The sequence below is a fragment of the Salmo salar genome, chromosome ssa11, assembly GCF_905237065.1.
Source record: "Salmo salar chromosome ssa11, Ssal_v3.1, whole genome shotgun sequence".
Taxonomy (NCBI): domain Eukaryota; kingdom Metazoa; phylum Chordata; class Actinopteri; order Salmoniformes; family Salmonidae; genus Salmo; species Salmo salar.
The window spans coordinates 26,772,501-26,799,172 of record NC_059452.1 but is presented as its reverse complement, the minus strand read 5'-3'; the positions used below and the strand labels follow the sequence as shown (position 1 = coordinate 26,799,172).

The window sequence follows — 26,672 nt, the reverse complement described above, 5'->3', positions numbered from 1 at the left end:
AGCTGGAGGGGTGGGGGCTGGAACCCAGAGTTGTCAAGCAGCATGGAGGCAGAGGAGGAATGCACGCTAAGGAGAGGAGTGGGTGACAAAGGAGTTCCTTGAACAGAGACAAATCGAGGCAGAAGGAACTTGAGCCATGAAAGGGGATTTGGGAGGCTGAGAGTGTGAGAGCGAGTGAGAGCGAGAAATGACTGAGCTCGGTCCTGACAGCAGGGTACCGGCACTAGCAGCCAAATAGACTGCTGCAGTGTCTTAAACACGCAGAGAAGCAGTCTGCCTGCCTCAGTCAATGTGCCTCACTGCACAGCTCCCCACTCCGTCTACAGGAGAAGCCAGAGTAATAGGTGACAAAGAGCCTCATCACACACAGCAATGAGAGGGTTCAGCAGAGCAGGGTCCTGGTACAACAAAGCAAATCACTCATCTCCAACTGACAGACTGTGGCAGGGGAGAGTGAGGGAAGAAGAGTGACAGGAAATACAGAGGAGAGGGGGAGAGAGCAGAGGAAGTGAGGGAGACGAACAGAGAGATGAGAGGTTATGGGGTGAAAGGCTGTCCCGTGCTGCTGCGGTAAAGGCTTCAGGGCTGCAGTGACAGTGAGTCCTTTACATTTTAGTAATTTAGCAAAGGCTCTAATCCAGTAGTGAGTACATAGTGAGTGCATACATTTTCATACTTTCCTGTACTGGTCCCCTGTGAGAGTTGTTTCACTCTGACACTAAACATGAATAATGGAGCCACACCCCGTGGCCATCTGACCCTACTGTACACAAGCCAGCACTGCGAATAATCACACAGCGCTAGCCTGTGAATAATGAATCCCTAAACAGACTTCCATTAGCACCCTCCACAGAGACTCACATGCACGCTAACAGAGTGGAATTGAATTCTCTTCCTCATATATCCTCTTTAAAAGACAGATTAGGCTCCTGGTGAGATAAAAGGAAATTGTGGTAGGCTACAATACATCTAATATAAATCTTTGTGAGACAAAGATAATGTCAATAAAGATATTCAACAAATGAAAATCAGAATTAACAAACATGCTTCATTGTAATGAAGGCAACGCATTCTTGATAGGGAAATGAAAATGGTCATAGTGAGGGAAAAAATTATTTGATCCCCTGCTGATTTTGTATGTTTGCCCACTGACAAAGAAATGATCAGTCTATAATTTTAATGGTAGGTTTATTTGAACAGTGAGAGACAGAATAACAAACCAAAAAAATCAAAAAAAACATGTCAAAAATGTTAAAATGAATTGCATTTTAATGAGGGATATAAGTATTTGCCCCCTCTGCAAAACATGACTTAGTACTTGGGGGCAAAACCCTTGTTGGCAATCACAGAGATCAGACGTTTCTTGTAGTTGGCCACCAGGTTTGCACACATCTCAGGAGGGATTTTGTCCCACTCCTCTTTGCAGATCTTCTCCAAATCATTAAGGTTTCGAGGCTGACGTTTGGCAACTCGAACATTCAGCTCCCTCCACAGATTTTCTATGGGATTAAGGTCTGGAGACTGGCTAGGCCACTCCAGGACCTTAATGGGCTTCTTCTTGAACCACTCCTTTGTTGCCTTGGCCGTGTGTTTTGGGTCATTGTCATGCTGGAATACCCATCCACAACCCATTTTCAATGCCCAGGCTGAGGGAAGGAGGTTCTCACCCAAGATTTGACGGTACATGGCCCCGTCCATCGTCCCTTTGATGCGGTGAAGTTGTCCTGTCCCCTTAGCAGAAAAACACCCCCAAAGCATAATGTTTCCACCTCCATGTTTGACGGTGGGGATTGTGTTCTTGGGGTCATAGGCAGCATTCCTCCTCCTCCAAACACGGCGAGTTGAGTTGATGCCAAAGAGCTCCATTTTGGTCTCATCTGACCACAACACTTTTACCCACTTGTCCTCTGAATCATTCAGATTGTTCATTGGCAAACTTCAGACGGGCATGTATATGTGCTTTCATGAGCAGGGGGACCTTGCGGGCGCTGCAGGATTTCAGCCTTTCACGGCGTAGTGTGTTACCAATTGTTTTCTTGGTGACTATGGTCCCAGCTGCCTTGAGATCATTGACAAGATCCTCCCGTGTAGTTCTGGGCTGATTCCTCACCGTTCTCATGATCATTGCAACTCCACGAGGTGAGATCTTGCATGGAGCCCCAGGCCTAGTGAGATTGACAGTTCTTTTGCGTTTCTTCCATTTGCGAATAATCGCACCAACTGTTGTCACCTTCTCACCAAGCTGCTTGGCGATGGTCTTGTAGCCCATTCCAGCCTTGTGTAGGTCTACAATCTTGTCCCTGACATCCTTGGAGAGCTCTTTGGTCTTGGCCATGGTGGAGAGTTTGGAATCTGATTGATTGATTGCTTCTGTGGACAGTGTCTTTTATACAGGCAACAAACTGAGATTAGGAGCACTCCCTTTAAGAGTGTGCTTCTTCTAATCTCAGCTCGTTACCTGTATAAAAGACACCTGGGAGACAGAAATCTTTCTGATTGAGAGGGGGTCAAATACTTATTTCCCTCATTAAAATGCAAATCAATTTATAACATTTTTGACATGCGTTTTTCTGGATTTTTTTGTTGTTATTCTGTCTCTCACTGTTCAAATAAACCTACCATTAAAATTATAGACTGATCATTTCTTTGTCAGTGGGCAAACGTACAAAATCAGCAGGGGATCAAATACTTTTTACCCCTCACTGTACGGTGCTGACATTAGGGTTTAATGAGGGCAAGACTGCAAGTCCTCGAGCTCCAGGTCAGGACAGTGTGCTGAAGTGTGTTATGTCTCGTCTCTACATATGGCCTAGATTCACCCAGCCCACATCAAGTCACATCACACTCAACATAGTCACACAGCCAGAACGATATACCAGAACAGACACGCGAGCATCGTATGCTTTGGTATTCACTTCTTTTCTTAATACCGACTTTGTATGAGCGGAGCTGTGAAGAGCTCATCTCAGAGGCAAACCATTCATCATTATACCACATGGGGCTGCATGCAGTCTCCTCACACAGAGGTGCCAAGAAATGTGTGAACAAGTCTTCATTTGAATCTCAAGCAACCAACATTAAGAAACACATTTAACAATATTAGGGGAAAAAAAGCAAGCAGATGAAAGCCATCTTATCCTACACTCACTGACTGTATTAAAGTGACTTGAGTGGCAGGCAGAATTGATCCCATTAAAAGAGGGATAGGCTACATGAGATTCCCCAGGCTGAGAAATGGAGTGTGTGCTGCACTGTGAGGCCTCTTTTTGTCTGACCTGCATAAAAAGAGGCCATCAGAAGGTGTGTGAAAATCTGAGATCATAAGCCTAGTGAGAGATGCTTAGAGAGGATTTCTGCAAAGTAACCTGCAAATGTTTGCAGAGGCAGCAGTTGCAGGCAGCCCTGTGGAACAGAGAGCATAGAGACTAGGCCAACAGGTTGTTTATGACTGTACAATTGCCTCACATACTGTGGGTGAAGATAACCTCATGCACAAACACTGGTCCAGACTTAACATAAATACAGGCCATTGGCATTTCCATGTCTACAATGGAACCATAGCTAGACTGTTGTCAGCTATGTGCTTTGCAATGCATGACAGCTCAAGACAAAGCATTGCACTGCGGTTAAATGAAGAGAGAAAAATAAAATAAAAATCCCACATGGTTGGCAGATTTTTTTTAATTTAACCTTTATTTATCTATGCAAGTAAGATAAGAACAAATTCTTAGATGTTACTGTGAGTGTAGCGAAATGCTTATGCTTCTAGATCTGACAGTGCAGCAGTATCAAACATGTGATATCAACAATTCCACAACAAAACCTAACACACAATCTAGTAAAGGAATGGGATAAGAAAATATAAATATATGGATGAGCAGTGAGAGGCTAAGATGCAATAGATCGTGTAGGATGCAGTATACACATATCAGATGAGTAATGTGAGATATGTAAACATTCTTAAAAGTGGCATTAAAGTGACTAGTGTTCCATTTACTAAAAAGTGGCCAATGATATCAAGTCTGAAAGTAGGCAGCCGCCTCACTGTGCTAGACAGCTGTTTAACAATCTGATGGCCTTGAGATGGAAGCTGTTTTTCAATCCATCTGTCCCAGCTTTGATACACTTGTACTGACCTCACCTTCTGGATGGAAGAGGGGTGAACAGGCAGTGGCTCGGGTAGTTATTGTCCTTGATGATCTTTTTTGCCTTCCTGTGACGTTGGGTGTTGTATGTATCCTGGTGTGCAGGTAGATTGCCCCCGGTGATGCATTGTGCAGACCGCACCATCCTCTGGAGAGGCCTGCGTTTGTGGGCGATGATACCAGGCGGTGATACAGCCCGACAGGATGCTCTCGATTGTGCACCTGTAAAAGTTAATGAGGGTTTTCGATGACAAGCCAAATTTGTTCAGCCTCCTGAGGTTTAAGAGGCGCTGTTGTGCCTTCTTCACCACAGTGTGTGTGGGTGGACCATTTCAGTTTGTCAGTGATGTGTACGCTGAGGAACTTAAAACTTTCCACCTTCTCCACTACTGTCCCGTCGATGTGGATAGGGGGGTGCTCCCTTTGCGGTTTCCTGAAGTCCATGATTATCTCTTTTGTTTTGCTGACACCACACAGAGCCCTCACCTCCTCCCTGTAGGCTGTCTTGTCGTTGTTGGTAATTAAGACTACCACTGTAGTGTCGTCCGCAAACTTGGTGATTGAGTTGGAGGTGTGCATGGCCACACAGTCGTGGGTGAACAGGGAATAAAGGAGGAGGCTGAGAACGCACCCTTGTGGGACCCCAGTGTTGAGGGTCAGCGGAGCGGAGATGTTGTTTCCTACCTTCACCACCTTGGGACGGCCCGTCAGGAAGTCCAGAACCCAGTTGCACAGGGCTGGGTCAAGACCCAGGGTCTCAAGCTTAATGACAAGTTTGGAGGGTACTATGGTGTTGAATGCTGAGCTGTAGTCAATCAACAGCATTCTTACATAGATATTCCTCATCCAGATGGGATAGGGCAGTGTGATGGCAATTGCATTGTCTGTGGACCGATTGGGGCAGTAAGCAAATTGAAGTGGGTCTAGGGTAAAAATCCAACAAAAAGAGAATTTCTTTCCATACGTCTACGGATGAGACAGTCACACTTCATATACAATGCTGGCCATAGGATGGTAGCTAGTTAAGTCCACAGACACAATGAACAACACACTACCAACTTCCGCCAAGCTAGCTAACCACTATAGCTAAACTCAGCAAAGAAAATAAAAAAATCCTCTCACTGTCAACTGCCTTTATTTTCAGCAAACTTAAACATGAGTAAATATTTGTATGAACATAACAAAATTCAACAACTGAGACAAACTGAACAAGTTCCACAGACATGGGACTAACAGAAATGGAATGTGCCCCTGAACAAAGGGGGGGCAAAATCAAAAGTAACAGTCAGTATCTGGTCTGGCCACCAGCTGCATTAAGAACTGCAGTGCATCTCCTCCCATGTTACCCCACTCTTCCACCAAGGTACCTGCAAGTTCCCAGACATTTCTGTGGGGGGGGGGTAACATGGGAGATGCACTGCAGTTCTTAATGCAGCTGGTGGCCAGACCAGATACTGACTGAGATCCGGGCTCTTTGCTGGCCATGGCAGAACACTGACATTCCTGTCTTGCAGGAAATCAGCCATACTGCTCATTCTGTGCGTGGTGGCATTGTCATGCTGGAGGGTCATGTCAGGATGAGCCTGCAGGAAGGGTACCACATGAGGGGGGAGGATGTCTTCCCTGTAATGCACAGCATTGAGATTGCCTGCAATGATAACAAGCTCAGTCCGATGATGCTGTGACACACCGTCCCAGACAATAAACGGACGCTACACCTCCAAATTGATCCCGCGCCAGAGTACAGGCCTCGGTGTAACGTTCATTCCTTTGACAATAAACGCGAATCCGACCATCACCCTTGGTGAGACAAAACCGTGACTCGTCAGTGAAAAGCACTTTTTGCCAGTCCTGTCTGGTCCAGCGACGGTGGGTTTGTGCCCATAGGCGACGTTGTTGCCGGTGATGTCTGGTGAGGACCTGCCTACAAGCCCTCAGTCCAGCCACTCTCAGCTTACTGCAGACAGTCTGAACACTGATGCACACTCATTAATTATTTATGGTTCATTGAACAAGCATGGGAAACAGTGTTTAAACCCGTCACAATGAAGACTATTTGTTTGGATTTTTATGAATTGTCTTTCAAAGACAGGGTCGTTTATTTTTTTGTTGAGTTTAGTATTGACATAACTCACAATGGATTAGCTAGTTTCCATTAAACAGCTGCCCGTGTTAACTAGTTAAGGACACTGCACTGATGTGCTAGCTAGTGAATATGCTAACATTAGATAGCAAAACATTTGGCTATGGGCTGGCACTGGCAGTATGGGATTATGGAGAGTGAATGAAATTGTTTCGTCATCATCTTGCTAGGTAGTTACCTAGTTGTGGTCATGTGGCTAGTATCAACAAGGGATTTTTACAAAAAAAGCAACATTAGCGCAGAGCTTGGAATCTAGACCATAAGCACGGATAGGCATTGCCAAACAATGCTACTGCAACCTTCTGGTTTGGAATATTTTAAGGCTGAGTGGCTGACGAATTCCAAGGTCTTTGCTGTGTGAACACAAAAAGGGATTGACCGCCGACACTCTGTTCAGAGATGCTAAGTACAGTGAGGGAAAAAAGTATTTGATCCCCTGCTGATTTTGGACGTTTGCCCACTGACAAAGAAATGATCAGTCTATAATTTTAATGGTAGGTTTATTTGAACAGTGAGAGACAGAATAACAAAAAAAATCCAGAAAAACGCATGTCAAGAATGTTATAAATTGATTTGCATTTTAATGAGGGAAATAAGTATTTGACCCCTCTGCAAAACATGACTTAGTACTTGGTGACAAAACCCTTGTTGGCAATCACAGAGGTCAGACATTTCTTGTAGTTGGCCACCAGGTTTGCACACATCTCAGGAGGGATTTTGTCCCACTCCTCTTTGCAGATCTTCTCCAAGTCATTAAGGTTTCGAGGCTGACGTTTGGCAACTCGAACATTCAGCTCCCTCCACAGATTTTCTATGGGATTAAGGTCTGGAGACTGGCTAGGCCACTCCAGGACCTTAATGTGCTTCTTCTTGAGCCACTCCTTTGTTGCCTTGGCCGTGTGTTTTGGGTCATTGTCATGCTGGAATACCCATCCACGACCCATTTTCAATGCCCAGGCTGAGGGAAGGAGGTTCTCACCCAAGATTTGACGGTACATGGCCCCGTCCATCGTCCCTTTGATGCGGTGAAGTTGTCCTGTCCCCTTAGCAGAAAAACACCCCCAAAGCATAATGTTTCCACCTCCATGTTTGACGGTGGGGATTGTGTTCTTGGGGTCATAGGCAGCATTCCTCCTCCTCCAAACACGGCGAGTTGAGTTGATGCCAAAGAGCTCCATTTTGGTCTCATCTGACCACAACACTTTTACCCACTTGTCCTCTGAATCATTCAGATTGTTCATTGGCAAACTTCAGACGGGCATGTATATGTATTCTTGAGCAAGGGGACCTTCAGGCGCTGCAGGATTTCAGTCCTTCACGGCCTAGTGTGTTACCAATAGTTTTCTTGGCGACTATGGTCCCAGCTGCCTTGAGATCATTGACAAGATCCTCCCGTGTAGTTCTGGGCTGATTCCTCACCGTCCTCATGATCATTGCAACTCCCGGAGGTGAGATCTTGCATGGAGCCCCAGGCCGAGGGATATTGACAGTTCTTTTATGTTTCTTCCATTTGCGAATAATCGCACCAACTGTTGTCACCTTCTCACCAAGCTACTTGGCGATGGTCTTGTAGCCCATTCCAGCCTTGTGTAGGTCTACAATCTTGTCCCTGACATCCTTGGAGAGCTCTTTGGTCTTGGCCATGGTGGAGAGTTTGGAATCTGATTGATTGCTTCTGTGGACAGGTGTCTTTTATACAGGTAACAAACTGAGATTAGGACCACTCCCTTTAAGAGTGTGCTCCTAATCTCAGCTCGTTACCCGTATAAAAGACCTGGGAGCGAGAAATCTTTCTGATTGAGAGGGGGTCAAATACTTATTTCCCCTCATTAAAATGCAAATCAATTTATAACATTTTTGACATGCATTTTTCTGGATTTTTTTATTGTTATTCTGTCTCTCACTGTTCAAATAAACCTACCATTAAAATTATAGACTGATCATTTCTTTGTCAGTGGGCAAACGTACAAAATCAGCAGGGGATCAAATACTTTTTCCCCTCACTGTACTGTCGGCAGGCAAACGTTTACCAATCCTACAGGTGTGTCTGAGCTTTAACATTTACCCAAACTCTACCCGAGTCCCTGCCTCACCACAATGAGGTTAATGCTGTATAACCAAACAACCAACATCTACCAGGGTCATAACACACAGAAAGACTGTCTGGCACATTACAACATTTCCCAGAGGAGTTCGTTGGGGAGAAACTAGCAACGGCAGGGGTTTATTTTCCCCAAAGCCGACCCTGATATAGTAACGCAAAGGCCTGGAGAGATGCAGCAGCTAGGCAGCCTGTCAGCAGAATGACGTGTGTGTAAATAGCAGAGCAGCACTGTTCAAACTGGACATCAGCTCTCCACCCCAGCTAGATGGCCTGTCCAATACCAGACATAAACCACTACAAGAGCACTGTCTGACAATCAACTCATTTCCTGAAGCTATTTTTATTAGTATTTTTTTATTTTAGACACAGGAAACCAAATTAGCATAGTCAAAATTGAAGACGTTCCAGGAGTTGCGTGTGAAGTAGTAACAATTACTGCAAATAGTAATTATAGCTTTATGCAGTGTTAATGACACTGCTAGTTGACACACTCAGTACCCCAGTCAAGGACTGAAGAGAGCTTTGAGAGAATTAAACTAGTGCTGCTTGTCTTAGTAATAAGGGTGAAAATACAACATGGCTGTACGGTGGTAGGTTTTCACAGAGAACATGACCAGCCCCCCACCATAGCAGAGTAGTCTGAAAGACTGCAGACAAGCACATCACTAATCATGCTCAGACTACCAGAGCAATGGTCCTCCTTTTGTATTAATCAATAGCTGATGCAAGTTCTCCTTTGATTTCCCAGAAACCATTCTCATGTTTGAGCTCTTGTCTTGGTTCATGCTGATTGGCCAGCTAGCCCTTGGATGAGGGCTGCCTTTGGCCTGATTGGACTGCTGTTGAGTCAAACGTGCTACATCAAGGTCAGAGGTGACTTGTAAGCTGAAAAAAATCCTTATTGAAATCATATCAGGACAAATAGGCCTATCTGCTTTCAGGAAGTAAACCTAGCCTGTAACCTGAATTATTATCAAAGAGCTGAAAGATGGTGTCAAGTAAAACTATTAAAAGATTTCATAAATCTAGACTTTTATAAGTGTCTACTGATCCATTGTTGAGAATTCCTCTGTCTTTGATGCTGGTTGTTATTTGAAGTTAGCTTGTACAAGTTGGCCTGTAATCCACCAAATAGCAGATGAAAGTAGGAGATGGCTTCCCCACTGAGACAGATGTATCATCTAGGACTTATCCCGTGTTCCATACAAACAGGTCAGTCTGTCAACAACAACAGTATAGTTAGGCTATATGAGTCTACCCCCCACGGCCCCACCTGTTATATAACCACCGTCATCATATCCTCTCCCTTTCATCGTGGGCTCCTAAAATCCAAAGTTACACATCTACCAAAGTTACCATCTACCTGCTCCTAGGGAAGTGCGGGGAAAGCAGGGGAAACCCCAGGCTAAAATACAGGACAGGCAAGCAGCATACATCTCTTCCCTGCAGTGACTCCACACACTTCCTGCTAGCTTGGTGACCACAGGGCCAGAACAACCTCAACCCTGTGTGGACAAGACAATGAGGGTCACTTATTAATACCACATCCCCAACAGAAATATAATGACTAAAACAGGCAAAGCCCCCTCAGACCACAGCAATTTGACAAAACACTCAATATGGCTGACGTGCAGGCTAGGCCTAGCTACTGATAACATTTCAGTGATATGCCCGCTCCCAGATCAAATGCCACAATCAGAGTCCATGATGCCAAACAAGGGTCAGCCATCATCCTCATCAGTTTAACAGCCAGTCAGTCAGGTTAGTCAGCCACAGCCAGCCCAGTACGTAACAAAGTGTCTTGATGTGAGCCCTTCTGCATGGCTCCATCTGGAGGAGGAAGTGACCTTACTTCCCATCGGCTCAACTTTTATCTTTTGCTCATTAATTCAAATCAGCTCCCACAAACACAAAACCCTGACTGATGCCTTCCAAAGCCCAACATTTGAATAATTAAGTGGCCACCTGACAGTTCACACAATAGGGGATTGCAATGGTTTTCTAAAACAAGTTTGTGTCTTAAAACAGGTTGGAATCATAGGAGAGAAAGGCAACAAGGGATAGATGGCATTCAGAGACTGAACTTCAATCACCTCTCCTATAAATCTGTCAACTATATTGAGCTGTGGAATGTCTCTCAGTGCCGTCTTTAAATCATCACTTCCTGTTGAGAGTGATTACTGAGATAAAAAAAAGTTTGGGTTGCAGCAGGTCTCAGATATGGCAGGCAGCGCTGCTGTCTGCTTGTCAAGTTAACTACCCTCACCTCTGGGGGCATTCTCCCCATGTCACCCTTTCTCTGTGACATACACACAGCGATTGACCTGGGAAGGCAACAGTTACTGAAAGTAGTGGTGTGAATGTGATTCTTAGTCAGTGTACCTGTGAGTGTCTTAAAACGATAACCACAATCTACCAAAATCTGTGTAGGACCTTTCATAGAAGGAAAGAAGATGTGTGCTTTTACACACCAATGCAAAAACTCAATTACACAAATAGCACCTTAAGCAGTTATTCTAATCTGGGTTTAGGGTCAGATTGGTGTAAAATGATTCTCAGCAGGGAATGAGTGTCTCACTGGGTCTCAGTGTGTGTGTGTGTGTGTGTGTGTGTGTGGCCAGCGGCTGTGCTCTCCTTAGAAGTGTGAGGGTCCCTGTGGCTGTCCAGCAGGCCCAGTAGCAGGAGATCCATGCCCATCTCAAGGAGCAGCCTGCCTTGCCAGCCGCTGCCCAGATGGAGATGCTAGCCCACTGTGTTTGTGCCTCAGACCGCCACCACAACGCCCCCATTCTGCTGGGCGGTAGGCAGGGCCGGAGGGGTCCGGCCCTCCCTGTGGGCCCCAACACAACACTGCTCCTTCCTTCCACAGCTGCTGAACAGAGAAGGAGACATAGGAGCAACAGGAGAAGAGAGAGCAGGGCTAATATGGCTCTCTGCCACCTCCACTCCCATGTTACATAGAGACCACAGTGCCAGGGTTGTTTTAATGACATAGAATAATACGAAGCTGAAAGGCTACAAGGCCAGCCTCTTTGAAAGCTGAAAATAATTATAGTGCATTGTAGTACACTTCTTGTGGTGCTACTAAAACATGTATGACATGGTTCTGATTGGATAACTTAAATTGATCCTAGCATGATCCACCACATACAGAAGCCAGGGGTCAGAGTGCATGTCAACAAACACCATCTAGGCCTAGGCTACTTCTCTCGCCATATTACTGCTAGATATTCAAGAAACAGAATGTAGCTCAAATTCATGCCCCTGAAGTGCCTTGTTGGACGAAAGAGCAGGGGGTGTGGGGCAATTTCTTTCCTTCCCAGCCCTAACAAACCGCACAGGCACTGCTCAGACACACACAACAACTAACCAACTCATTCATCTCAAAACGGCATTGCTCCTCAAAAAACAACTTTGCCAAGCCAGCTTAAACTGACTGAGGTTGGAGGTAAAAGGGAATAAAAACATCTAGGTACGCTAGTCTAGTGCCCACCAGATCATCTTAATGCCACTTTCAATTGAGGATTACACAAATCTACAAAACAAAAATCAACATGCATTTCAGAGATTTTTTTTTTTTTAAACACATTTGGGAGGAGAAAAAAAAAAAGAGAATGTGGCAATTGTTTAAAGGTCAGGGTCCTTGGCCTGTTGGCCAGGCTTAAGATGTCTAATGAGAGAGTGTGCAGCAGACAGAGCAGCAGCAGCCATTACCTCCCTTCCTGCTTAGTGTGTAAGCTGAGCTCTGAGATACTAAATACTTCATAGAGACAAGGGAGAGCAGAAATGAGCTTCAACTGACACCTCTAGTCTTCTTCTGCCTGCCCTGCTCAGTGGCTAATGCAAGTCAGTCAATCAATACTGCAGAGTGAGCTATTGACAAAGAGCAGAGTATTGTATTGGTGGTTAGTGTGGTCGATGTATTCCGTACCTGCATGGGTCTGCTTCAGTAGATTGGGTCTGTCCCTATCTCACTATCAAACCAAGGTGCATGAACACTGGAGCTAAGTGAAAGACAGACTGGTTGGTTGTTTAGGAACAAAACCCGAGGCGTGCTCAACGATGGAGCCAAACAGACAGGGTTGGCTTAGATTGTAGACAACGTGTATATTTTGTGTCCAATGTTTATAAAATAATGACACAATGAGCACTTGTCAAATACATTGCTACATTGCTCGGTTAACTAGCTAGAGAATTTCAGGCATATTAGCACCGACATAAAATCAGTTAAAAAACCTCAAAACAAAGACATGGGATCAATAAGATGAAATGAGCCACAATTCCCATATGGTCATTTCTTGTCCTTCTTGCAAGCAATCTGGCCATCCATTATCACAACACGCTGACTTTGACTCATGGAAGCGTGCACATCGTTTTCATGACGTTGTCAGCTAACCTATCTATTCTGCAACTCTGGGTACCACAATGGAAGTTTGCTTGCAACCTTTTTAAACAATGCCTTTCGACAACTGCCTTCATCAGGGTATCAGTAGATGGTCTGCTTGCCTTTACAGATAGACAGGGCTGTCTTCATATCTTCACTCACAGCATACCAATTCTACAGCCTACCCTTATGCCCTAAGTGCACACTTGTTCACTTACCTTGAGGAGCGGAGTGCACAAGAGTACACTTTGGGATACTTGGTACGCAAACACTCAGTCAGCCTCCATGCACCAGGTGGACACCCCAACAGAAGGCCCAGCTCAGACAACATACAGATCCCAAACATGTTGCAGTCTGGTTTCCAAATACCTTGGAGGATAATGAATGCCAGGATCATCTCCTCCCACCATCTTGATAACAGATCTCTCTAATGGAAAACCCAAAGCTACAGTAGCATGCTACATTACACTTTGCACTTAATAACCAGATAGTGAAGATGGGGCATTTGTTAGGCAGAGAAGTGATTTTGTTAATTACTCCTCTGTGATGCCCAAATTGTTCATGTGACCGCCCATGACCCCTAAAAAGTAGACCAAATATTTCACACTGCATTCATTATAGGCTTTTGACGCCTGTTTCTTTAAAATGTAACTGACAGCACATCATGCCAAGACCAACGAGATGCTGGTGCTCTGTCACATTCACAATATTATACTTCCAATGGCATGTAAGCCTATTGCCTAACTAATGCCACAAGAAGAGACAACCAAAACAACTGGACATAACCAAATGCTATAGCTGCTGATTATCGCTACGGCTCACAATGACTTAGACAAGGTTGTAGCGAAGTGTGGCACAACAATGAGTTGAGGCTACATGGTTTCAGACAGGCATGCCACAGCACGCGATAACATGGGGTTACATTGCAACATTTAGGGACAACAATGTTACAAGACATGTGTAGATAAAGGATTGATTACCACAGCATCCTAAATCACAACAATGAACAAATCACAAACTGACATATTAGTTTGGAACACAGAACCAGTCACCCACAACTGTAACTAGATTGAGTTGTGCACGAGTCCAGACGATTAACAATATAATTCAAGCATGCAGTAACACTTTGCCATGCGGACAGTAACATACCCACTTCCTGTCTTGCTTCTCGTTATTGCTGAGCTGTCAGCGGCCACAAGACAGAAAACGCAGACAAACTACCCGTCAAATAACCCGTTGGTTCCATCAATTGGCTGACCCTCCTCGTCCCGGCACCAGTCAGTCAATGCGACTGATCGAAGGAACGCGGAGGTCGCTAATGTAGCTAGCTAATTGCACCGGTTAAATGGGTGGAGCCGTTTGTTGAGCCATTAAAAACAACTTGCAATTATATTAAGCTAATAGATGTAGTTATAATAGCGGTAAGAAAGTAATTACAAAAATACAAAACCGCCTAATTTGACATTTTTCAAATTATTGGGAAGCTTTCCGGGCTGAGATGGTATTGCAGCACAGCGCTAGAGACACTGCTTGAGTGTACAACAACTCACCGTAAGCTATCGCTTTATGTTGACCAGATGTCTTTACAACTTAACGCGGCAGGCCATGGAGAAGTATGTTATTGCGAGCATCCAGTTTATCTGAAGTAAAAAGATGAATATCCCAATTTGACGCTCGCTCTATGAGATCGCACAGGCCTCGTAAATGAAATGGATGGTCTCCCCCTCCTTCCTTCCTTCCAACCAGCAGCAGCAGTACGCATGCGCTCATTTATTGGCAGCAACACACAAGGGAATTTCAGCTGACTGAAGAAGTGTGAGCTGTGAGCACGACCTTGTGGTCAAACCAGTCATGTGGAAGCAAAAATAATATCTCCAACAGAATGCGGCCAAGTTGCAGTTTGCAGGAAAAAGATATCGAGAGAAGAATACCTAATGTTATGGTCCTTCACTACTGATATGTCATTAACTCTGTGTTGTTGTTTTTTACCATTTGAATGAAATGCTTGATCTTCTCCAAGGCAGTATCAATTCTGATGACTTTCGCCACCTATTGCATGCATTCATCTCAAAGCTGCCAGCACTAAGCATAATTAAAATTGGCTGGGTTTCCCATTAGAAATGTAAAAAGAGAAACCGAGGCAAACTTTTGACATCGCCCCAGCACAGCACATAGGCTACCTTGTAGCTTCCTCGGGTTGTGGCTACATAGAACCATCTGGTGGACAACCTGTGAAAATGCATCCTCAGTACTCCACCATACAAATAATGTGTGAACACAAACATGCAGAGTAGCCACATGTCCATTTAATAAACAAAAACACTACATTTGCTGCAGCTAAATAAAAAGTGTGGCTTGGAGATCTTTAACAATTACTATACACACTCCCACGCATGATCTTGTACCAAACGTTTTTCCACCCAAAACAAAATTGTAGCTGTGGGTTAGCTATAACTCAAATAAAATAAATCAAATGTGGTCTCAAGATTCAATTCCTACAAAAGTAGTGCATGTGGCACATTTTGCCCCCCCTGTATTTTCTATATAAAATGGATGAAGTGGTCTTTTTACAACAAACAGGTTAACAGCAATTGAAATGGAAGTGTGTTGAAAAATTGAGGCCCTTTAAAAAATTTGATGTTTTCTATGCAGTGTCACATTTAATGATTATCAGTCATTCATTCTCAAGCTTGATCTCAGTATACAGAACAGTGTCAACTTGGACCAGACCTGCATACAGAGTTACAAATACTTGTGGTGTCACATGCTTCAACTGCCTTGCTGAAATTCCTTTATGATAAAGGATAACGTTTATTATTCCAGTTTACACACCAATTCCTCAAAAAATAAACTTAAGTAAACATTTTTTTTCTTAAAGATGAAATCTGTAATGACTTGAACAAAAATGGTTTAGTTCCTCCATCATGACATCATATGAGATTAGCCACTGTCCCATTGCTAGCTACCAAGAGGACACTTCCCCAAAACAATTACTGTGAGTCCTTAAGAATATGACTAACTGGCTGTGTGAAAACATGGCCTGTTTTCTGGCAAATCTTTTGTAACAATATGACCATAAATCACTTTAAAATAAATCTGTCTGGGCTGGAGTGTCACAATACAAGATCATATTTTCCCTGGGAAATATTTCTGAAAGTACTACTTTAAGGTGACAAAAAATCTCCTGTAAGACTTCTCACCTCAGCATCCATAACTCTCTGGCATCACATGCAGGAACAGGCCATCTGATGGCATTCCTCTCAAAGCTGACAACAGCAGCAGCCTCAAGGAGCCCAACAACTAGGCTAAAATACGTGATTTGGATGCTTTATAAAGATACATTTTTTTGTTCTATTCTCACATCATAACATGTTATGTCAATACTGCGGTGCCAACTACAGATATTGCAAGTGAGATGGCATACATTTACAAAAATAGGCTACATACACTTGTAATAAGTGAGAAAGCTCATTGCACGACACAGCATTATTGAGCAACATTACCAGAGATAAACAAAAAGAAATGAAAACTCAAAGAGCCCTACCAGCTAGAACACAATTGGCAACAGATGCCATTGATTCACTGTATTACATGAGCTGTATGCACTATTAACAATAGTCTGATTTAGTCGTTTGGAAATGTAGAGCAGATATACAGACAAGACAGTACTTCCAAGTCATATGAATGTTTGCAAAGTTGTAACCCGATCAATTCAGATCAATCCTCATCGACTACCCATGAAAATAAACATGTGCAAACACACCAATATTTGTATTTAGAATAAAAAAGTGTATCATACAGTTTTCAAGAAAGCAGTCAGCCTCAATGACTGCCCAGTGATTGAAAACTGCCCTGGGAGAAACATAGCCAAACCTAAATCTAACACATTCACAAAAGCTCCCTAAAACACGATGTCTGCACTCCATACTAAGATGCACCGAGTGTTTGCAAAAATTGCTAATCGTTTGCAAACATAATTCAGACATCCTGGCCAGTACGTGACCAAACAGGTCTGCAATCACAGATCTGTTTACACAACCACCGAACGTCTCACACAAATCCAAGTCGGGCTCAAGCGAATTTAAAGATCCGCTTTCAAAATGATTGCAAAAAAAATAATCCTAGTCTTATCTACTGTGGCCCCTCTGTTTAGCTTCACATCTAACGCTTGTGTTCAGAATTTAAATTGCATATTGCCAACACAAATTAAATACAAACCCAAGCCTATCTGAAAGTAAATTAAAAATGGTACAATGGCTACTACTAGGAAAAGTAACTTACATTTCTTGTTTCTTGACAAATGCTGTAATATTCAGTGTAAACTAAATGGTACTGCTTGGCAAATGACATGTTTACAAAACCTGAAGCAAGAAGACAGTCACGGCAGCAGAGGTAGAGCATGTGTACCTTTCTACTGTGTATAGCTACTTAACAGATTCATATGCATACCCTTGTAAACTATTATAAGACTGTATGTGGCCTTATCTGACAGGTGTCAAACAAAGATATGATTTCATATGAGAAGTGCAAAAGACCGAGAAACTATTTGTTTGTACGGTAACACAAATACAATGAAACAAAAGTGTTGAGCACCACTTTACATCTTTCATTGCAGTGTTGTTAAAAATATAGCCCAGATGCAGCTTAGAAAATATATGCATTCAAACAAATCCAAAACATCTTCCCTATTTATCAAAAACAGACAAATTCTTAAACATTTTCTTCTTAGATAGAGACAAACAAATTAGTTTGTTTCGAGTTGATACTAGTGCTAGCTAAATTACACATTTCAATTGAAAATTGCTTCAATCGATGTTGACCAAAAAGTGTAATTTAAGAAAAACACACCAACTGAATTTAGTGAGAATATGGCATTTCAACCAAAATCTCTAATTCAGATCATAGGGCTTTTCCCAGAGAGGCAAGAGAGATTGAGCTCTGCTGTGGGGCACTGGGTCAGCCAGGTCATGTGGTCTCCAGTCCACACAATCTACAGTAGGAAACAGGAAGTATGTCTCAGGCCCAGGGCTGGTCACACCGTCAGGGTCAGGGGTCATAGATAGAGACTGACTCCTAGTGGTTAGTCAGCTCTCTGTAAACATAACATACTCAGACTGGTTATTAGAGGAGGGCAATACACACACATAGCCCTTATCAGGAAGCCCTCCTCTTGGGAGCTTTACCCTTCTCCCGTGGCACGCGATATACTCCCAGGGGTCCACTGGGAGCAAAGGAAAAACATATACCAACCAGCAATACAATTAAGTGCACATTCTGAAATCCCCCCATAACCTTTTTTCAGTAACTGTACACATCACCCTCTAAGAAGGCCTTTTGTATTTCACTAGAATGACAACACAATCCTGTTCACAGCCAGGGCTGATATGTTGTAGCAGGTCCTGCTATGCAGCGTGTAAAGGAATAACGAATTTGCAGCCGAAGGGCGAATGGTAGTTGATGCCCACTTCCTGGAACACCTGCTTGGGCACCCCGATGTCACACAGGTAGACCCTAGCCTCCCCAACATCTATAGGCAGGGGCAGGCCCAAAGACAGGGTCCACTTGGCCTCCACGGCCTGCTTCTGGCCACTCACTGGAGGGTCAATGCTGAGTACCGGAGCCCTGTTCTGGTTGGCCCAGTCCGCAGCCGCCAGGTACCAGGCCTGATCCCTTAGGAAGCCGTTCTCATGGCTGTCCAGACAGTTGATGACCAGGTCCACCGGGCTGACCGGCAGGTCTGGGAGGAGAGAGAGGGACATAGATCAGGGTTTCAACTAAAAGCTTCTGTGTAGCTACACCTCCAGCAGAGGGCAACATTGTTTCAGTGTACCGCTGTTAAAAGTCATGTGAAATCCATAGATTAGGGCCTAATTAATTTATTTCAATGAACTTATATAAACAGTCAAATCTTTTAAATTGTTGCATGTTGTGTTTATATTTTTTTGTTCAGTATATAACAGAGGGAAGTGTCTACTCTAGATTAGAAAACAATGAACTTTTTATACAGCTCATGCAAACAAAAAAAACACACAACAAGGAAGTGGATTCACCATTTTCAATATCTACAGTCCATTTACCTTTCCATTTACAGTCTCATCACATCTAATGATTTCAAAAGCTGATAATATCTGTGAACAGAGAACAAATTTGTTAGTCAGGATAAGTCGGTACCTTTGATGCTGGCCACCTGCTTGCCGCTGGTCTTGCTGTAGAGGGCGAGTTCGTTGGTGATGGACTCCTGCATCTTGACGAAGTTGGGAAGGAAGAGGATGACCTCCACCTCGTGGTTGGCCAGGTGCCGTCCACAGCTGATGCCCTGGGCCCCCTGGACATGGGGGCCACACAGCAGGGCCACCGTGGGACGCTGGTGATTATTCTTAGGTGTCAGCCTGGGGACATCCAAGAGACAAAGGTGATTTGGTTGTTGTCTTATTTTGATTTCTTATCAATACAAATAGTACAAGCCAAGGCCTGGGATATGTGATTACTGGTGGATTAGACAAACTTTATTGTCCTCATTGAGATAATTAATTGTGCAGAATACAATCATGACTGATCTGAACATCATGATTTGCCATTTCCACAAACTGCAAACAAAGGAGCATTATCATCACCTCAGGACTGCATGGGTAATAAACTGGTTGTTGTGCAAGGGTTTCCCTTTCTTATAAAACACAACTCTTCAACTACAGCATAAACACCAGAGGAAGCCTTTATCTGCAGTCATTGTAATCAAGGTCAGTGGAGCATTGTGTCCTATGTCGATCATAAACACCTCACGCTTTCAATAGGCTGCTACACCTTTCCATGCAAAGTATTGGCTTTCTGTCATGATTAATTGCTAAAGCTACTGTCTATTCATCATAAATATGGTATTTGCATTGACTCCTTAACACGCACAAAGAAAAAAGCCTAAAGCAGAGGGGAAATGGAAGATTCACAGCCTGTCAGACATTCTTGACTTAACAGTGAGAATGAATTTTTAGATACACTAGACGACGAACAGGGGGGGGGGGGGGGCTGTTTTGAAGCCATGCTTCCATTTTGGTGCTCCCCCACCATTGTAATTTAAAAAAAATATTTATTAATGTCTACATTTGTTTTTACAATGTTTATTCTATTATTTTTTAATTATATTTTGTGAGCTAAACAAAAACACACAAAAATAATATATATATAAACATTTCTGTAAAGTATCATTTTTAGAAAGTAACAATGTTATTGTCCCCACTACAAAAAAAAAAATACTTATATCTTCACTGCGTAACTGCGTAACAGATGTTTTTGGAGACCCTTCTGGCAAGAATGCTGTATTCTTTCAAGATTTCAACCGGATTTCCCAGAAACCCCATTACTCATCGGTAGTCACCGATGTCAAGGTAACTAGCAGGTTGAGAATAGTTACTGTAAATTTCCCTGCCTGGTACAATAATAAATAGCAATCTGATGATAGCTAGCAAGCTAACTTACAAAAAGCAGTCTAAAATGTTTTTGTTTTTGACTTTATAGACCTGCATTCATGTAAAATAATCTTGGCTTTGTATGCATTCAGTCCTTTGCCCTTCGGACTCCTATACTAGCTAGCTAATAACATTATTGGGATGGCCCCTTGATTCTCGAGAGCTATTGCTACATATGAAGATGTTGTGCAGTGATTGCAGAAGTGTGATACTTGACCCTTCTGCATGAAAATCAATATTGGTTACTCATAAAAAATACCATGTAGTGAACATTACAATACAATCCTAATAGTGTTGTGTTGTGTAAATGTTTTTTTTTTCTGTAGGATTCCAGTTTTGAAGAGCCGCAGCCTGTCCAGGGCTGCAGAAAGAATTGGACAGAAAGAACTTGAAAAGATCTGCCCGACTGCAAGAAGAGAGGCTGGCCGAGATGAAGGTCAGTAAAAACCTTTCACCTGTGGTACTGTTTACCCGTTTCACAACATTCAAATCATATCACACAACATTTGGCAGCATGCTGTAATTAAGTTCATGCTTCCAGTCTAACTGGAATTATTTTTGACATCATGGAGTACCGGAGAGCTATCCTAGTATCTCCAGACATCCCACATCGCAGACAATCTCGCTGGTGCACCTGCCTGAATTGCAGGGAGACTCCTGCACCGTACAACACAACTGCTGCCATTTCACAACTGCACTATTTCAGTTATTTATTACCAAGTATGTTTACATAACAGTTGAACACTTTCCACGGCAACACTTTACTTTATTCTTCATTTCAATCACAATTAAGGAAAATACTCAATTTGGTGACATTTTTAGAAGTCATTTTTTTATTTTGTCCTTGGTCTGGGTGACATCAGTTCAGTACTTTATCAGAATGTTTTCATAACACAGTGCTTTTGTTATTTCAAGAAGTTTAAAGATACTGCCTTGTATATTTGTTCATCTCCCTAATAAAACTTTATTTGACCTGATCTGTGTAATCAGACCGACTTGTTTTGTACTGTATTTACACCACGGTGGTCCAGCCGTCTTTCTGGATATCTACCCACCTGTGGGTCTGCTAATTTGAAGTGAAAACCGACAAGAGCATAGATAGCCAGGAAAACAGAACAGTTAAGTAAATAATTCTAAAACCATTCCAAAAATACAATAATGACACCAATTTGCAAGATAAAGAATGCACAAATTTGGTTTCTCACACAAGTTTATTTTCACCCACACCAACATCCCTTATATATGTTTGGTTGTAGGCCCATAGCTCAGATCCTTCCCCGCTCAAAGGTGTGCTAACTGCATCCTGTGTCGCATGTCGACGTCTCCTTGAAGTTGTAGCGGGTCATCCGTTGTTGGTGGTGGCACTTCAGGGAATATCATTCCCCTTGGTAGCCACAATTGAGAGCCCAGTCTTCTCAACACTGCTCCCTGAAGTTCAGGGATGTAGGTGTAGTCCTGTGCAGTTTTCAATGTGTAGACACTCCACCTTCAAAACTTATTGTAGTCTCCTTTAGCTGAAAGACAGAATCATATTTGGTGAGTAATTTGTCTATAGATTTTCATTACCATCAGTGCAGAACTGTAGCGTGCAACAAAACTCTAGATCACCTTTACTCCACATACAAAAACACATACAATGGCCTCCCTTGGGCAAATCAGACCATAACTCCATTCTCCTGCTTCCTGCTTTAAAGACATGCATTCATGTTTGTAAGAACGCAGATCTGTTTTGCAAGCCCTGCCACATCCAACGAGCATCAGAGCCGGTGTAGCAGGATTCGATCTTAGTCCTGTATTGACAATTTGCCTGTTTGATGATTCGCCAGAGGGCGTAGCGGATTTCTTATAAACTTCAGGGTTAGTGTACCGCTCCTGGAAAGCGGCAGCTCTAGCCTTTAGCTCAGTGCGGATGCGGATGTTGCCTGTAATCCATGGCTTCTAGCTGGGATATGTACGTTCAGTCACTGTGGGGACGACATCATCAACGCACTTAATGAAGCTGGTGACTGATGTGGTAAACTCCTCCATGCCATCGGATGAGTCCCGTAACCTATTCCAGTCTGTGCTAACAAAACAGTCCTGTAGCTTAGCATCCGCTTCATCGGTGCACTTTTGTATTTGAGCATGTCACTGGTACTTCGTGTTTGAGTTTTTGCTTGTAAGCAGGAATCAGGAGGATATAGTTATGATCAGATTTGACAAATGGAAGGCGAGGAAGAGCTTTGTATGTGTCTCGGTGTCTGGAGGAAAGGTGATCTAGAGTTTTTCGCCTCCAGTTGCACGTGGCTGGTAGAAATGAGGTAAGACTGCAACTCCCATCCTCGGGGGGCCTGATTGGTTTCACACCTTCCCCAAGCCCTATAATAATCACACCTGATTCAACAAATTGCATTCTAAACTAAGGACCATGATTATTGGAGTCAGGTGTGTCAGCTGGGATTGGGGCAAAAGTGTGTCACCAATCAAGTCCCAGAGGACTGGAGTTGCCCATCCCTGACCTAGACAGACATCAAATAAAACATTCCCCATCAATCCCAATTTGGAATACGATTTTACCATTTGACAACTATGAAATATTTGCCTTTGATAACCATCAGTCTTAGATATTCAGAGTAAATACATTAATGGGTAGGGTGAGGGTTAGAGTTAGTAGGCTATTAGACAGAATGAGGACTTAATGTTTCCAGTCATGTCATGTAATGTCATGTTACAGTCTTACACTCAATGCATGTATATATTTTGGGCTGTCTGTTTACATCTCAGCCAGACAGCTCAAACGGGGAATAACATAGTAACATCTCTATGCAGTAGGATCATGTTGGGCTAGAATGTCATCAATAATCAAAGTAAATCCTGTGCAGTTCATTTTCCTAAACAGCCTAGCTAGATAGATGCATAGCATTAAAAGATGCTACTTATTGTTCTTAGCTAGCTAGGGGAAACAACATGATGGAACAGACAACATGGTCAAAAATATTTTGCTAAAGCCTGTGCTTACCGATCTGATTCTGCTTCAATACTGGATACTGGCTGGAAACAGGCTTGCTAGGTGTTGATGGAAATGTATTCCTTTCATGACTGAAAAATAATATTTCTGGTTCAAAAATATTTTCAAGAGCTTTGACGTCAAGCAATGAAGTCCAGTTCAGATACAACAGCCAACAGGAGACAAAACTAGCTAGTTTTAGAATGTTGTGTTGTACAACAGCTGACTAAAGACAGGGCATTCAGATCAAGAAGAAGAGACGTGAAGTTGACACCGTTTCGCCAATGAATCTTGGAAAATCCAGCCGACGAAATGACAGGTTCTAAAACTAGACCCTTCCAATCAAACAAACCGTTGCATTGTGTTTCATTTTGTGTATCTGAATTGAACTTTATGATCATGGCTACTCTGTGCCAGTAGAGTAGTGTGTGAAATAGCTAGCTAGGTAATATCACAGCGTGACTTTCAGACCACAGAAATATAACACAAGGTCAAGCAACGTTACACACGTAAATTAGGTAGCTAGTTAGGACTAACTAGTGAAGCTAAATGTTATATTCAAATGAAAAAAAATAACAATGTCAAAGTCAGCTAATAAGCTGCACAAGCTAATAAACTCAGCAAAAAAAGTAACTTCCTCTCACTGTCAACTCCGTTTATCTTCAGCAAACTTAACATGTGTAAATATTTGTATGAACATAAGATTCAACAACTGAAACATAAACTGAACAAGTTCCACAGACATGTGACTAACAGAAATTGAATGGTGTGTCCCTGAACAAAGGGAGGGGGGCAAAATCAAAAGTAACAGTCAGTATCTGGTGTGGCCACCAGCTACATTAAGTACTGCAGTGCATCTCCTCCTCATGGACTGCACCAGATTTGCCCGTTCTTGCTGTGAGATGTTACCCCACTCTTCCACCAAGGCACCTGCAAGTTCCCGGACATTTCTGGGGGGAATGGCCCTAGCCCTCCGATCCAACAGGTCCCAGACTTGCTCAATGGGATTGAGATCCGGGCTCTTCGCTAGCCATGGCAGAACACTGACATTCCTGTCTTGCAGGATATCATGCACAGAACGAGCAGTATGGATGGTGGCATTGTCATGCTGGAGGGTCATGTCAGGATGAGCCTGCAGGAAGCGTACCACATGAGGGGGGAGGATGTCTTCCCTGTAACGCACATCATTGAGATTGCCTGCAATGACAACAAACTCAGTCCGATGATGCTGTGACACACCACCCCAGACCATGACGGACCCTCCACCTCCAAATCGATCCCGCTCCAGAGTACAGGCTTCGGTGTAACGCTCATTCCTTTGACGATAAACGTAAATCCAACCATCACCCCTGGTGAGACAAAACCGTGACTTGTCAGTGAAGAGCACTTTTTTCCAGTCCTGTCTGGTCCAGCGACGGTGGGTTTGAGCCCGTAGGCGACGTTGATACTGGTGATGTCTGGTGAGGACCTGCCTTACAACAGGCCTACAAACCCTCAGTTCAGCCTCTCTCAGCCTATTGCGGACAGTCTGAGCACTGATGGAGGGATTGTGCATTCCTGGTGTAACTCGGGCAGTTGTTGTTGCCATCCTGTACCTGTCCCGCAGGTGTGATGTTCGGATGTACCGATCCTGTGCAGGTGTTGTTACACGTGGTCTGCCACTGCGAGGACGATCAGCTGACCGTCCTGTCTCCCTGTAGCGCGGTCTTAGGCGTCTCACAGTATGGACATTGCAATTTATTACCCTGGCCACATCTGCAGTCCTCATGCCTCCTTGCAGCATGCCTAAGGCACGTTCACACAGATGAGCAGGGACCCTGGGCATCTTTCTTTTGGTGTTTTTCAGAGTCAGTAGAAAGGCTCTTTAATGTCCTAAATTTTCATAACTTAGGACCTTAATTGCCTACCGTCTGTAAGCTGTTAGTGTGTTAACAACCGTTCCGCAGGCGCATTAATTGTTTATGGTTCATTGAACAAGCATGGGAAACAGTGTTTAAACCCTTTATAATGAAGATCTGTGAAGTTATTTGGATTTTTACGAATTATCTTTGAAAGACAGGGTCCTGAAAAAGGGATGTTTCTTTTTTTGCTGAGTTTACAAACTATTGGATGCGTGGCTTGAAAACAACAATCAAAATAAGTAATCCAAAATAAACACTTGCATACATATTTATAACTAAATAGCAAAACCATCATTTCACTTTATATCTAGAAAGATGTATTATCTACCTAACAATGTCTTACGTTTTCAGTAGAAAAAAATCCAAACTGTCGGTTTTGAATCCCTTCAACTCTCATTGTTCTCTCCACTGTGTGAACGCAAATCCAAGGTTTACTCTAGTCTTGGCCCGGGCTCTATCGTTTTCCCTTTTCGCCTGTCAGCTCTCCAAAGTTCTCAGTTTCTTTAGCTTAGATGGAGGAAGAGTAGCTGCTGCTGGGTCAGGTTGTTTGTCCCTCAGGTCTGTAAGCTAGATATCTCAGCTAGCCAAGTGTGGACATGGGCTCAGCTAGCTATCATACCACTACCCGTTAGAATATCCCTGAGCTGTGCACCGCCTCCTCACAGATGGAAACAAGTCCCTCATTACGAGCAGCACAAAATCCGACCCGACAGTAAAATTCAAATCAATGAATAGACGGGTTCTCAGCTAAAGCTAAAGGTGCAATATTGTTACGGTTGCATCACATTGGATGACCAGTAGCTACTTATTCAAGCTTTTGAACATAAAAAAAATCTAAGCATTATTTGACTTTCTGCCTGTTCCCAAAATACATATAATTCCATTCATTCCTATGGAGGACTGCTTCTTCTGAGGACTACCAATATGTCCGACCGGTGGCTTCAAAACCTCTAATTGGCCAATACATCCAGAGTTTCATTGATCAGTGTTTTACAGGGAGCACCCCAAGGTTATATGCCTGTTTAAAACACCTCACTACAGTTTGTCACCACGGCAACAATACAAGAAACAATGAAAAAAAAATAGTAGGATAAAGGCATGTTTGTATAAACCTGGGTCGTGTTCATTAGGGCACACCGTAGCAAAATGCCTTGGAACTGAAAGCAAAAACTAGCATTTCTTATTGGGTAAGTTCAGATATTGTAGTACCTCCCCATTTCAAACCATTTTCTTTAGTTTCGTGCCTATTGAACACGACTCTGATGTCAATGAAGCCTGTTGCATGTGATGTCACCACCGTAGAGGGAGCCCACCTAGCCACTCACCGGTTGGGGCCCCCCAGTAGAGTGAGGGCCATCTGGCTGGCACACACACCAGTCATCTCCAGCCTCCGCTCCAGAGACAGGCCATGCCGCTCCGCTGAGGCCAGAAGACACTTGTGAAGCTCGTAGGACACACTGGGGACAACCAGGCCAGAGTCTACAGTCAGAGGAGCGAGAGAGACAACAGGGGAAAATAAACATGTATTAGTTGTTATTGAGCCAGATTA

At 43.4% G+C, this 26,672-nt stretch overlaps 2 protein-coding genes across 4 annotated transcripts in view; both read right to left on the bottom strand.

The window, feature by feature from the left end:
* LOC106562350 (tyrosine-protein kinase CSK) overlaps positions 1-14,537 on the bottom strand; it is a 40,556-nt gene extending 26,019 nt beyond the window's left edge. Inside the window, exon 1 of one of the 3 annotated variants that reach the window (XM_014127175.2) lies at positions 14,327-14,537. The gene's annotated coding sequence lies outside the window, so the exon portion shown is untranslated. Of the gene's footprint in view, positions 1-13,925; positions 14,292-14,326 lie in introns of those variants that run through there. The other 2 variants (XM_014127176.2, XM_045689286.1) reach the window with 2 other exon arrangements.
* A 525-nt stretch (positions 14,538-15,062) lies between these two features.
* The window catches only part of LOC106562351 (enhancer of mRNA-decapping protein 3), a 33,976-nt gene continuing 22,366 nt past the window's right edge, over positions 15,063-26,672 (bottom strand). Inside the window, exons 5-7 of the mRNA XM_014127180.2 lie at positions 26,449-26,602; positions 18,948-19,165; positions 15,063-18,513 (exon numbers count right to left, since the gene is read on the bottom strand). Coding sequence (XP_013982655.1) covers positions 18,179-18,513; positions 18,948-19,165; positions 26,449-26,602 — 707 coding nt within the window. The 3' untranslated portion in view covers positions 15,063-18,178. The remainder of the gene's footprint in view (positions 18,514-18,947; positions 19,166-26,448; positions 26,603-26,672) is intronic.